Raw genomic sequence first — 14,189 nt, 5'->3', positions numbered from 1 at the left:
TTAAAATATTAAAGGATTGGTTTAATGTTAAAACTTAATTTGTTCACTTGACACTTGGAACAGAAAGGAACAGCCTAGCATGTGCTCACAATGACAACCCATTTCCATTTAGAAGCAAAAGCTGACAGTTTCATACAGAAAAGTATTTCTGTTTGCGTTCAGATTAGTAAAAAAAAAACACAAAAAAAACTTTTACTGTGTGTGAAAGTAGATAAAACACGTCGAAGTAACGAAACACACCACAATAATAACAAATTTCAAAATAAAACAAACTGGTTGTCTTTTATAACTGCAGCGCCTCACGAAGGTAATTATACCCACTGAACATTTACACATTTTGTCACATTAAAACCAGAAACTTCAACGTATTTTTCTGGAATTTTATGTGATATGGAAGTGGAAGGAAAACAGTACAAGGTTTCAAATTACTTGCACAGATAAGAATGTGAACTTCAGTGCAACCATTTGCCTTTAGGCCTTCTCTACTTGATACAGTCTAGCCGTACTAGGAAAATACTCTAGTGACCCCAAAACATCACGATGACCAAGGAACGTAACAAATATAACTGAAGTTGGTTTATTATAAAAAAATCTCAAGGTTTGAACGCTTTACTGTTTAAGCTAACATGATATGAGCTGACAGGCTGGGAAAGGAGAACTATAATCACAGAGAAGCAGATGAGACCTTTGGTAACTCTGGAGGAGCAGCAGAGATTCAAAAGTAAGGTGGGGTAATCTGTCAAAGGAACATCCGTTTCTCTACCAGGGATCTCCAACCCTGAAAAAAACAAGATCATAAGCTCAAATCTGGTAGACCTACAGCCTAAAAGATTGGCAGCAAGGTAAGCTGAATGCAAATGCATGCCACGCGTTTCACATTTTTAATCGTAGAAACATTGAAAAACAGATAAATTTCCTTCTGCTGATGCTCTGTTCTGGTCCGCCATATCAAATACATTAACAGGTCTGTTGTAATAATGTGACAAATTGTGAGATGCTTTAAGGGGTATGAAAACTTTACCAAGGCACCGAATACTTGAGCATCTGGATCCATTCTGCATGAATGGGAGCAGTGGCCTCTAGCTGAACACTGAACCGACTTTCACTGACTGGAACGCGACTCCCAGGCTGATCTTTCCACGTTCGTTTCCAGCCCCGTGAGTCACAACAGATATAAAAACTTAACGTTCACGTTTAACTATAATTGATGGTAAAGAGGTGGGATAGTTAAATATAAAGAGTTGCAACAACTAGGTCTTCTGTGATCTTTGTGTCTAATATTAAATTTACGCTTTGCACGGGATAATCAGTTCAATGTGAGAGCAGTTCAGAGTCCTCTCACTTTAACAAACTGCTCGCTTGCTGGCGTGTCCGTACCCCGCGATCCCTCTTCCCCGCTCACGACGTTTCGTACGTTCCCCTCAGCGTCTATCACCACCGTGGTCCTCCGCAGCTCCTCGTACTGCGTCTGCCTGTCAGCGACCGCCACGCAGGCTGCTAGCACTTCATCGGACTCAAAGTCATAGTCCTGCTCCAGCTCGGGGGCGTTGAGGATCTGCTTTCTGGTCTCCTCCTCCTGTCTGATCTTCTCCTTGGTGGCCAGCTGCTGCTTCTGTAAGGTCCAAGCCCATTTCAGGTCGTCCTGCCAAAGGCTGCGCTCGGAGGGACACAGGTGGATGGCGATCTGGAAAGACCTCACAGCCTGCGGAGAGAGAGCCGACAGGAGGAAGGTTTTGAGGAAGCAGTGGAAAATGTGAAACGCGAAGGGCAATCGTTCAGGAAATGAGCCGGAAGTCTTTTGAGATGTGTGTTCACACAAGAGAAACATGCAGCATGTCTGGGATTACGATCCTAACCTTCTTACCCTTGACAGCTGTAGTTTGTTATGAAGCTAGATCAATATCTCTTTGCCGAGTCGCAACTGGAAGACTGCGTTGAAACACAATGGCAAGCGTCTCTAGTCGTTCACACAACCAGGCGCCTGCCTTGATAAATGACCATTTGATCCCCACGAAATGGTCAAATCGATTTCATCCGACACGCCAATAAAGTTGACTGATGGTCTTAACAAATCAACTCTGATAAATATCAGAGGCCTGTCGAGCATCTCCAAAAGCTAAGGGCCTGGAAAATAAGGTGAAACTCAGCAGAGTTTAGCTCCTTAAATCAGCTGCTGAGGCTCTGACTGAGCTCCGAGAAGCCTGAAGGAAAGTTTTGGGATGCATTTTTGGACTTAAAATGAAGATTAAAAGAAACGATATGTTAGCATTTTCAATCATTTTACAGAAGAAAGAAGATGGAAATTAGCCATCCGACATATTTATACGTAACTGTTTATTAATAAGTTCAGTATTTTGTTTTCAGATGGGCTTTCCTTTTCTTAAAAGAACAGTAAAGACAATCAGTCATTCACATATTAAACTGGCGTCGGCATCAAATGTCACAGATTTTTCAGAAGCCTCAAGGAGAATCTAGGACCTTACATTTTACTCTTTGATTTCTCAAACTGAAAACATTTTTGAATCCAATTTGTCTCACGACAGACAGAGGCTACAGGCTCAAAATAATAAAACATAACAGCTCTGTTGACTACGGTTTCCTGCTGTCTGATAAAAGTCTTGCTCTTTCACAGGCAAAATGCACAGCATTCATGTCTGGATGTAGCAAATACAGTTGCCTTTTAAATACTTTCTTGCTTTTTTTCTTTCTTTAATTTTTAAATATCTAATTATGATTCAAAACAGTTGAGTTTGAGTTTTCTGAAGCGATTAGATATCATGCTTTCAATGGCTGGAAACGTATTGGATTTTTGAGTTTCCGTGTGTCATCTCAGAATGCTATTTAGCAAATTATCCTGAGATGAATCACTAAATATACATATGCAAGATGACACTGGGGCTGCTAATCATCTTATTAGAGATCCCCATTTAAAACACAAAGCTTTAATTAAATAAGTTAGCTGTGGTTAAGTAGAAGCAGCTCCGACATCGGGGAACACACCGATTTACTCGGCTTCACAGCTTTTTATTTTACCAACGTAAAACTCCTGAGCGGTTAAAAGAAACTCAAATCGATGTGAAACAGAAATGAACAGAGAAATAAAAGCTGCAGAATTTGCAGGAATAAATTCTTCAGGTGTATGAACTTGGATGTTATAACTCACACTGATGTGCAAAAATTATTTTTCACACTGCCATAGTAACTGTTGTTAGGGGGCAACGTATCTAGCAGGTTAGCACACCAGCGTACCGCATAGGAAAAGATTAGGTTTAATTGTAGGTTGCAATTAAAAATACTTTTCGAAAAAAAAAACAAAAAAAACAGGTCAATAAATTTAACCCTGAATAGCCATCAAGAGAAAACAGACCATAAATGCCAACATTTTGTTGACGTGTTGTTTTATTTATTTATTTTTGCATAGTTTATTTACCCTGAATTGAGTTTACTGGAAAGTAAAAGCAATAACAGAACAGTCAATTAAAGTAAAAAAAACCAACAAAAAAACAAGATCATCTGAATTGCCAAACAGGCGCAGCCTGAACATGTTGGTAAACCCAATGTTCTAAAACACGACAGAACAAGTTGTTCTAAAAATAGACATTTGTTCTGTCCTACCAAAAGGGCTTCATTATGCGAGGAGGTGTGTCTATATTTAGTTTTGTTTGAGCCTAAGTAACTTTCAACACTTCCCATTGTTGTTTTCCTGGCTGTCGGACAGGTCTCCCGCTCCAAGGCAAGCATGAGCGAAAATAACCTGAAGGGGATTTTATTTTTTTCGTCTTAAACCGAGGCCGCTCGGCTGCCGGGAGGGTGGCAATAAAGTGGCTGTGATCCACAGGTTTCACACACGCAAGTCACGGCGCGTTCCGAGGCAATTTAGTCGATCGTCTCGGCCGCAGGCACCTGGGTGCGCTTCATCAGATCAGAGGATGGAAGCTTACAAAAAAGAAACAAACTAGGACATAGATATTTAATGTGTTACAGAGTACCATCCAACGCCGGTTTTGATCTCAAAGTTGTTTTTTCAATATAAACACAAATTTCAGATATTAGCAAAACATCCACAAATATGGAATCAGCAAATACTGAGATGGATGGTTTAATGGACAGATGGACAGAATAATGGATAGAATAAAGTCTTGAACTGCATATTTTCCTTCTTCACGCTTTGTGAAACCTTTGGAAAATAAATTACAGACTTTTCCGAAGTGCTTCAAACCGCAGAGGAAACCTGCAGCTTTTCAGTTCAAGATAACAAAATAAGAGGTGAACGGCGGACCAAATGAACATTTCAACCCAGATCATGGGTGTAATTCAGATCCATACTGGTGTGTTACGACAGGGAAAAGGCCTGAAGCTGTGAAATGCAAATGCTTTTGTTTAATGCGGCAAAGAAATTTCCCCGAAAGCTGCGACTTAGAAAACAACTTGCATGCCTGAATGAAGTCGTATTCCTTTACAATTTCCGAGATCCTTATCACAAAACATTATTTCTTGGAAGCCCGGAAGCTATTTAATTAAAAAAAAAAAGAAAAAAAAAAAAGATCAAGTTTGAACAAATTAAAGTTTTTTTAACTAGTGTTTCTCAATTTAAAACATAGCTCCTACTGCAAATCTTTTAACAACATTTCTAGATATTCACTTGGCAGAAGCGATTAAAAAAGGTGCATCAGTTGTTGCCTTCTTAAACCAAACCGTTCACCCTCTGAAGGGACCATCGTTACTCACCAGGTCCACCTCTCCCAGGTTGAGCTGTGCCCGGCCCAGAGTCTGCCAGCCCTCCCACCACAGCGGCCTGAACTTCACGGCCATCTCTGCTGCCTTCACAGCAGGAAACACTTCATGCAGGATGGTCAGCACCTGCAGAGGAAACACGCATGGAACAAAAAGAAAGACTGCATCCATGCTTCTGCGTATGCAACGTCATTGAGAAAATACCAATCCGCACGTAGGACAAGACATCAAAACTCTGATGGCGTCTAGTTGCAGGAGATTTTACTTTGAGGTGTCGATTAAATACTGAAACATTCTTACGTCTTCACCTCTGAAAGGATCATTAATTGTTCGTGTTACAAACAGTGTGAAAATCACAAGACAAGCGAAAACGATTAGGCGTGAGATGGCATTTGAGATTGTTTTTCAGGTCTTATTTTAGCATGGCAAGCTTTTACGAAGGCTGGTGGTGAGGTTTTCCACAGGCTGCCAATATTTCCAAATCTAGCATGTTTTATTACACCCAGAAGTTGAAAGCTCCAAAGAAGAAAACAAAGTAACTCTGTAGTAAAAAGAAAAGTAATAAAAATCAGCCTCTCTGCTGAAAAGCACTTCTTTCTCTCGCTCTCACAGCCTGAGATGCGCAGAGATGTCTGTCGTAGAAAACTGTTTTCCTTTCACTGTGCTCTTCCTCTGAGGGAAAATCTGAACGCTTAACTGATACTGAAAATAGCTGACTCAGCAACGTCATCTACACAAAAGAGTCTTGTTGTCAGCCCGACTTGGTGGCACTGAGTGTCGGGCGTTTACTGACTGCAGAGATTTACAATCAATTGACCAGAAAACGTTGAAGCATCATATGCATCCCTTCAAACTGCTACATGACTTTAATAAAGTCAAACGGTACGTTTCTGGGAATGTTCGATGTCAATCAACCAATCAATCAAGTTTATTTGTACAGCACATTTCAGCATCATGGCAGCTCAAAGTGCGTTACATCATAAAGACATAAAAATCAACAATCGAAACATTACATTCTTCCGTCATTACACATCAAAATGTTGGTTAGTGTTTCATTTACCACGGTCCAAAAGCAATTCTGAACAGATGGGATTTTAGTATTGATTTAAAGGCACTAAGTGTTTCAGCTGTTTTACAGTTTTCTGGACGTTTGTTCCAGATTTGTGGTGCATAGAAGCTGAATGCTGCTTCTCTTCGTTTGGTTCTGGTTCTGGGGATGCAGAGCAGAACCAGATCCAGAAGACCTGAGAGGTCTGGAAGGTTGACATGACAACAGCAGATCTTTAATGTATTGTGGCTCCTAAGCCGTTCAGTGATATATAAACTAAGAGTATTTTGAAGTCTATTCTCTGAGCTTCAGGGAGCTGGTGTAGGGACTTTAGAACCGGTGTGATGCTCTCTAACTTCCTGGTTTTAGTCAGGATGACAGCAGCAGCGTTATGGATCAGCTGCAGCTGGAGGATTGATTATTTTTTAAGGCAGACCTGTGAAGACGCTATTGCAGTAATCAATGCAACTAATGCGACATTAGTCCTCTAATCCTGAAAATGTTCTTCAGGTGACAGAAGGCTGGCTTTGTAATCGTCTTTATGTGGCTCTGAAGGTTCAGGTCAGTGTCCATCATGACACTCAGATTTCTGATCGCTGGTTTCCATCTGTAATAACTGAAGCATTGACTCTAGATCGCTCCTCGTTAGGTCCTAAAATAATAACTTCAATTTTGTTTCTGTTCAGCTGGAGAAAGTTATCTGTGCTAAGCATTTTGGATGTTAACATCTAATGAAATAAATGTATTCATAAGTATTTTTAAAAGCATGCTCCATTTTACAAATCTGCAATAAAATATAGCATAAATCAATATGTGATTTAAAATTTTAGGCATCAAAGTCAGGTGAATTTTCTCCATCTGCCATAATAGGAAGGGGTCAATATTCAGTTTCTTTATAAAGTTTCAATAAAAGGTAAAACCTTCGCAAAAATTTATTTGCAAAAATGTTAGTTTTTGTCATTTCAATATAAAGCAAATGGCTCCATACCTAGAGCCTATATAAGGTTTACAATTAACCACATGTTCATAAGGAGCAGTGTGCAAAGCAGCAGCGCCGTCATGGGCTTTAAATTTCTTCCTGGAGTTAACTTACATCTCCCCTGACCCGCGCTCACACGTATCATTGTTGAAGTGAACTCGTTCCCCCTCCTCAATCTCTTAAACGCTACTGTGGTGTGAGCTTACCAGCTAGATTTCTGTCTGTGATATATTAACCATACAGTTCTTGATTGAGGAGTGGGGGGGGAAGCACCCCTCTTTCAAACCAGAGGTTTTACATATCCTGACAGCACTGATCCATCCGATACTTCGTAGGTTCTGAAGCAATTCACTCTCGAGTGTACAGGGCCGTGACACGGATTTTACACAGCCGTTATTTATGAGACAACGATGAAACCAAAGTGCAAAAGCTGTGTTTGAAAAACTAACTGCAACCTATAATTTAGCAGCTTGTAAAATAAACTTTAGCAGCAATGAGCCGAAATTTTGTGAGGCCTTGTCGGTGTCTGTCACCCCAGAGGGATGGCGTCCCCCCGGCTTCTTTGCAACACCACTTCAGTTCACCGAGTTCATGCAGACTTCTTAACATCCCACTACAAGCGTCTCGATCATACTTGACAGGGCCACTGCACCAACTACATCATTTTCTTTAAAAGGAGCAAGCTGGCTCAACCAACAAGTCAACTCCAGTGACTACAAGCTGCCCTACAAACGAGGCCAGTTATATTTCACCAAAACTATATTATCTCCAATGCTAAATTACTTCATGCTACTAAGTAGCGGCGGGTTCCACTGTATGATGGAAACACATAAGACGAGGAGGTGAAAGCTGTACAGATGATAGCAGCTTTAGACGTGCAGGAAGCCGGATGTGTTGGGCACAATACAGATTAAACTGAACAGACACAAAGCATTGAAAGGAAGAAGAATAAGAAGAAGAGCGTCAGCATCATCAAGCACGTCGTCTGAGCAACGGTGCAGATCTGAGGTATGTCGGCTTATCTTCGTTTCATGGATGTAGAAGCATCAAGTAGTGGAATAACTAACCGGCGCTGCGCACAACACGCATAGAAACGCTGAAACAATCAAAGTAACCTGAGGTCGGTGTGTGTGTGTGTGTGTGTGTGTGCGTGTGTGTGTGTGTGTAAACTTGTCATGGCTTGAGACGAAAAAAAACCCCACAAAAACTGTTTGGGGTAGAGTTTCTCCAGGCCTGGTCCACTAATGATTTCCTTCTCAAATTTCCTGTAATGGATAATATTATATTAGGCATGGAATACTCAACGTGATGAGAATGACTACGGTTACAAGGAGAGGGTTTATTGTGTTAGCCTATATTGTGTTAGTTATAGTAAATGGATAAATAACGGGAAGAGGCCCATTTTGCCCGACTGCATCCTCCAACTTCAAGTCTGTTCTGCTGAGTTCAGAAATGATTTTCTTTGTTTCCTGAACACGAGCGAGAGATTAAAACCAGAAATTAAATCATAGACGCTAAAGTGCAAACACAAACAGACAGAGAAAAAGAAGAAGAAGAAGAAGAAGGAGAAGGAAAAGAAGCAAAAACATGGAAACGGATTCAGTATAGATTAGTCTGGCAGAGTGGTGTCAGAATCGGGTTCAATCTCCAGCTGATGACACAAAATGGACAAGTTTCTAAAAGCGTTTTCACTACTGGCTTGGTGACGATTAGAGGTGAAAGTTCACAAATGATGAGAGAAAATGTGGCTCTTACTGTGGCTTGTGAGAACAGTCATACCACTCGACTCTTTACATGTCGAATAACGACGAAAATATTCAACATTTTATCTTTGGATTCTATGTGAAAGACCAACATGTAGTGATAATTGTGAAGTGGAAGAAACTGACCTCTGACTAAGAAGGATGGCCATGCATGAAAGGCAGTTTGTTAGACTGCATTTTATTTATGGGTATCATATTAAGTTGAATGCCATTGTTTTCAGATTTTTACTTGTTAAAAAAAAGAGATAGCAACCTTTTAGAGCCACAAAAGGAACACTACCCTTTAAAACCAGAGTATAGAAATACCTATTTTAAAAAGGTATTTGCTAAAGAACCATAGTTTTATTTTTTATTTCTAGGTTTTAAGAGGAAAAAAACCCCCGAAGAATTAACTTATTTTCCTGAATTCCTCCCAGTTTGTGATCCAATGATAAAACTAATAGTGCAGGAATACCAAGATGTATTCCTGCACTATTAGTGCTGAAGAATGGCTAAAGATGGTGGTGGCAGCATTATGCTGTGGGAATGCTTTTCCTCAGCAGGAATAAAGAAGCTGGTCACAGTTAACAAGGAAACAGGTGCAGCTAAAAACATTCTGGCTAGAAAGTGCACAGGACTTTACACGGGGTTGATGTGTAAACCTGAACATGCAGCCAGAGATGCAGTGGAACGGTTTAGATTGGAGCACATTCAAGAGTTTGATGTGCAGAGACCTGCAGCGTTAGCCACAGATAAAGTTGGTTCAAAGCAGTATTGACTCAGGGCAGCTGGATACAAATGCAAACCACATTTTTCAGGCTTTCAATAGAAAAAAAAAGGGAAAAAAAAAAGAATCATTTTGCTTTCACTTCCCAATTATACTCTTCATTGTTTAGCTCTGACATATACACTAATTTAAGTACATAAAAGCTTATCAATGGGACGTGACAAAACCCTCATGAATGCAGCAGCAGGGAAATGACTGAGAAACCAGTAAGTTGGTAAATATATACCTGAGACTTCATTTCGTACAGCGGAGAGCTGTCTGGAGTCAGCTGAATAGCCTCATCCCACTTCTTTATGGCCTCCCAGTGCCTAAAAAAAACAACACACACACTCATCTCTATGATTCCTTACAACCATGACTGTCCTACACTAATAAGACACTTTTAACTGAATCAGCACGGCTTTGTTTTACTGTCTCAGCTCAAAGATTGTATATACGTTATGTAACTAAAACACAGTTTGCTTTGTGGATATAATGAGGAGATTTGCGCTGATCATTTCTGCAAACAGACATTTGTGAAACACATCTGAGTCATGCTTCAATTGAATTTGATCCTCTCCCCACAGCAGATCTTTTTTATTATTATTATTATTTTCTGAGTCCCATTTATGTCTTGGTTTCAGTTAAGTAAGGATTTCCAAGAGCTCATTGCTTAATTGAAACATAAGTAGATTTTTTTTTTTTTTTTTAATAGGTCAAACGTTTCCCAGAACAATCTGCGTTGTGCAACACCTGTCCATCGGCCTGACAGAGTGGCAGAGGTAACAAAGGCTGCGAAGGCTTAAACAAACAGACAGGTTTCTGCAGTTTAAAACAGGCTGCAAATCAGAGTCTGCGAGGTAGCAGGGTTGACGACCGCTTGAGAATAACCACTAAAATGTAAACAGGATTTTCATAAATTTGGCAACTCCCGATCCAGTCCGGATCCAGGCGGCTGTCACCACGGGTTTCAGCCGTTTTGCATACGTTCGTTTTCACAGCACAGGTTTACTTTTCGACCGCACCGAATCGACATGTCCAATCTGTGAAAAGCGTCACTTCAGGGTCAATATTGACTCGAAACAAGTTTCCCCAAACAGGGGAAACAAAGACTGAGGTGGAGTCATTAGTTTGGCCTTCTCGCTGTCGTGTCAGCAGCTTTCACCGCTTAAAACGAGACGGATGACCCGAAAAATCCGAAAGCAATTAAGACCACACAATGAGGCAATTAACATCGATCAGGTGAAACAATATCTTCATAAATCATTTGAGTGGATTTATTGGGAAGAGAGCTGAGTGAGGAGCTAGAAACTGAGGGAGAGCAGAAACCTTTGTTGCATGAAGGAAAGGAGGAAATTAAGCAATGTAGCACATGAGGCAAGGAACAAAAAAAAAAAAAGCTTTTCATAATGAATTTGATATTTTTATCAGTCAAAAGTAGATTACAGAGAGGAGGCACTAATTCTCATTTCATTTACAGATGTAAACAAAAGTTTGGAAAAAAAAAAAGACAGGAGCTTTGCAGCTCGTCTAAATACAGAAAACCGTAGAGAAATAGGAAGTTGTGACAATTCAACACACAACAATCCAAAGGAAAAAAAAAAAGAAAAAAAAAGAAGAAGCTCTCCCCTCACATGATGAGTCGTACGAGGGTTACTAGTGTCAAAGGTTTGGAGGAGTTAAAAAAGTTTCTTTCACAACCTGAATGTCGCCAAATTTGGCTTTTGTAGAAGCAAAAACCAGTCAGACATTTGGACACAACTTCCCCTTCAGCTGAATGAGGGAGGCGACATCTCTCCTTTTCAGATAAGGCTATTTTAAACCTGTAATTAGCAAGCTATGAGTTGCCAAGGAGTTAAAAAAAAGTTTAGGAATAAATTAGAATGCATTACAAATGTGTTTACAAAAATAAATAATTGCTTCAAAATGTATAAAACGCATACAGTTAAGGTAAAAAAAAAAAGAGTTATGCTCTTGTATTGTACAAGCAAAATTATTTACGTTGAACAAAAACAGCTTGTTTCTGTTAACAAATGAGGGAGGTTCACTCAAAAGAATAAAAAAGAAAATAAATAAATAATATCTGTAATATACTTGCTTCCACTTCGCTTGGTAAAAGCGTCTGGACCCTCAGCGAATGAGAAACAATTGGCTGCTGGAAGCATGTTGAAGTTTTAAACGATTTGATTTGGTTTTAACCAATCACTAAAGTCTGACTGTAATTCGCCAGCTCCATCACGAAGGAAGCCACGCTATGAAGCTTACCGGAAATCATATGTGCTGTAAAACACCCCGTGGGGAGTAAGGGCCACGGCATCTTTGACAGCAATAACATGTCTGAAACATTCCTCTGCTTCCGACTTTAGTTGCTCAATATTTAAAAGCGTTGCCGACACGCTTTTAAATCTTATCTGATTATTTATCTTCAGGGATGTGCTGCTGGTCTTTGAGGCCAGAAGGCCACCAATGGCATAACCGACTCAGAAAAAAAAAATACATGTTGATATAATAAATATTAATTAATCAATACATTCAAATATAATATTGAAAAGATCAAATTAATTATTGAATTCATTAAATGTTAAAATAATACAGAATTGTAACATATTCCTGTATCGACTCACCCATCAGTACCAGCTAGCAAGGCTCAAACTGTTACAGACAAGGTGATTGGTCCGTATTTGAGTTGCTGTGCAGATTAACCAACCACACCTCAAACCTCACCCTTATTTTATAACACCTATCAAATGTAAACATGTTTATCTGACAAACCTTTTTGTGATGAGTGGTGGCCTTCATTGCCCCAGACAACAACCCTGCAGACAAGCTGCTTTTTGACAACTTTTTTAAAAACATCTTTCTAATAACGTGCCACAATGAAAGCCTTGTGTTTTTACTGATTACGATGAAGTCAGAAAACAAGTGAACAGAAAGGCAAATATAACTCAAAAAACCTGAGGATGACATCAGAAATACCGAATAAAAATACCACAGGATGAAAGCCAAAGATTTTTGGCAAACTGTGAGAAAGTCTAATGATAATAATAATAATAAAAAAATGACGTAAAACATTAATAGCAGGATATTAGGCTGTAAATATGTTTCTTTTTCACAGCAGGGTGCAGCAGCTGACACTCTGAGTGTAAATTATGGTGCACTCAACAAATAAAAAGTAACGGCCGGTGTAAGACACCCACATCCAATCTAGATAAATATTAACTATTAACTGGTAGTAAAAGCACATAAAAATAACTACAGAAAGATTCCCAGAGGCTCAGATCAGACACAAGGCCCAAGGAGCTCCCTGATTACACCAGAAACATTCAAACCTCTGTAATAAGAAACTCCCGTCAGAGGTCAATGTTGCTGGAGACGAAAATGCACCGTCACCAACATCCCCGAACAGACACAACCTCAAATCTCTAAGCAGCCATTAGGCAGCACCAAGCATCATTTCCAAGCAAAATCCACTTTCTCTGGGCAAACGTGATTACAGGCAGCAACTGAAGGCCACAACATCACGTCCTCTGCGCTAACAGGGTTTGCACAAAGCAACTGTTCTTTTTGACTGAAAATGGCCAATGGGTATAATATGATAGAGGCACAATAAAGATCAAGAGGCCTCTGAACTTGGCCCTCCAAAGTAATGCAAAGATACCAAGTGCATCAGTTTTCCAGGAAAAACAAAAAATAACTGCATTTTCCCCACTCCATTATTGTTACAACACAAATTTTACAATGACATCAGGTGATAGAATCAAGTTTCACAGAAAGGTTTTTAAATCTCCCCCAGGCTTGATCAGCAGGCTGTTTTATGTCCTTTGCTTTTAAAGTTTATGGTTAGTAAAATAAGAGCCATGTTAGCTGTGTACAATACTGCCCTCTGCTGGACAAATGGCAACAGCACGCCGTTCTGCCCAAATTTAGATTTTTATTTAATTGTTTGCCTCTTTTGTTTGGGGCGGTAAGCAAAACGTATGCAACTAAAAATGTTTCTTGATTCATTTTACTTTAACAGAAGACTGCTACGGTCGTATTTCAGGCCATCCTCACACAATCAATCAGACATGTGCATGCATAACCTTCTTAAAAACACATTTAAAGGATTGCAATATTGCACCATGTGATTTGCATCAATATTTCTATCTGTGTGACGCTTTTAAAGCAGTCAGTAAGGTGCCACATTGACAGGGTGCGAATGCATCAGGTGCTCTCACCTGCCCTCCTCAGCCAACAGGGTCCCCTCCTCTTTCAGCCTCTTGCTCTTTGCGGCACAGTCCTCCAGCAGGATCTCCCTCTTCCGCTTGATGGCGTGCAGCCAGTCCACCTCTTCATCCTGACCCGCCTCACCATCACCTTCCGTTCGCTCGTCCTCAGTCTCAAACTGCTGCACCACAGACTTTGACACCTTCTCGCCAATCTTCCTCTTCCAGCCAAATGAGGCCATCCTGAAAGACAATACTTTTATTCTGAAATGCTAGTAAAGAAGCTAATAAGTTGATGTTACAATCAACAAGGTGGCTGATATGCACAACGTGTTTCAACTGTTTTCAAGTGGTAAATACTGGTTTATTTAATTACAATGTGAAACATGTCGTGAGGACTAATTTGATCAAAAAGCTTTTAGCTAGCGTTAGCATTAATAGCCTAGCTGCTATGTTATAGTTCCGACACAAAAGACATTAGCTTCGCAAAACACTTTATTCTGACTGAGCATTAATGAAAATAGAGCCACTAGAGTGATGTTCAAACATTTATAGGAGCTATGCACACACATACATTTACAGCTGTCCCGCATATATAAACTAATGCGCAAAACCTAGCTGTCGGCCATTGTTTTTAACCTTTAATGGTGCTTTCAATGTACATTGAAGAACCAGAATCTTAGACATTTCGCCATCATTTTACAAGATCAAAAAA

At 39.9% G+C, this 14,189-nt stretch overlaps 1 protein-coding gene across 1 annotated transcript; it reads right to left on the bottom strand.

Annotated features, from left to right (window-relative positions):
- ttc33 (tetratricopeptide repeat domain 33) lies at positions 1–14,148 on the bottom strand. Its single transcript, XM_014997988.2, has 5 exons — positions 14,049–14,148; positions 13,487–13,717; positions 9,517–9,598; positions 4,729–4,860; positions 1–1,702 (listed from the first exon to the last, which is right to left on the bottom strand). Coding segments are annotated over exons 1-5 (822 nt in total). The 5' UTR covers positions 14,051–14,148; the 3' UTR covers positions 1–1,327.
- Between the last annotated feature and the right edge of the window lie 41 nt (positions 14,149–14,189).

Source organism: Poecilia mexicana, unplaced genomic scaffold, assembly GCF_051168715.1.
Source record: "Poecilia mexicana isolate PSO_F unplaced genomic scaffold, ASM5116871v1 scaffold_12, whole genome shotgun sequence".
NCBI classification, from domain to species: domain Eukaryota; kingdom Metazoa; phylum Chordata; class Actinopteri; order Cyprinodontiformes; family Poeciliidae; genus Poecilia; species Poecilia mexicana.
The sequence above is the reverse complement of the archived record's forward strand: the minus strand, read 5'-3'. Positions and strand labels throughout refer to the sequence as shown.

Excerpts from the sequence above, each read along its gene's own strand:
- ttc33 (XM_014997988.2), bottom strand. Across the intron at positions 4,861-9,516 it reads TGTACGAAATGAAGTCTCAG|GTGCTGACCATCCTGCATGA; the intron begins GTATATATTTAC and ends TTTCCTCTGCAG. Across the intron at positions 1,703-4,728 it reads ACCTGGGAGAGGTGGACCTG|GCTGTGAGGTCTTTCCAGAT; the intron begins GTGAGTAACGAT and ends CTCTCTCCGCAG.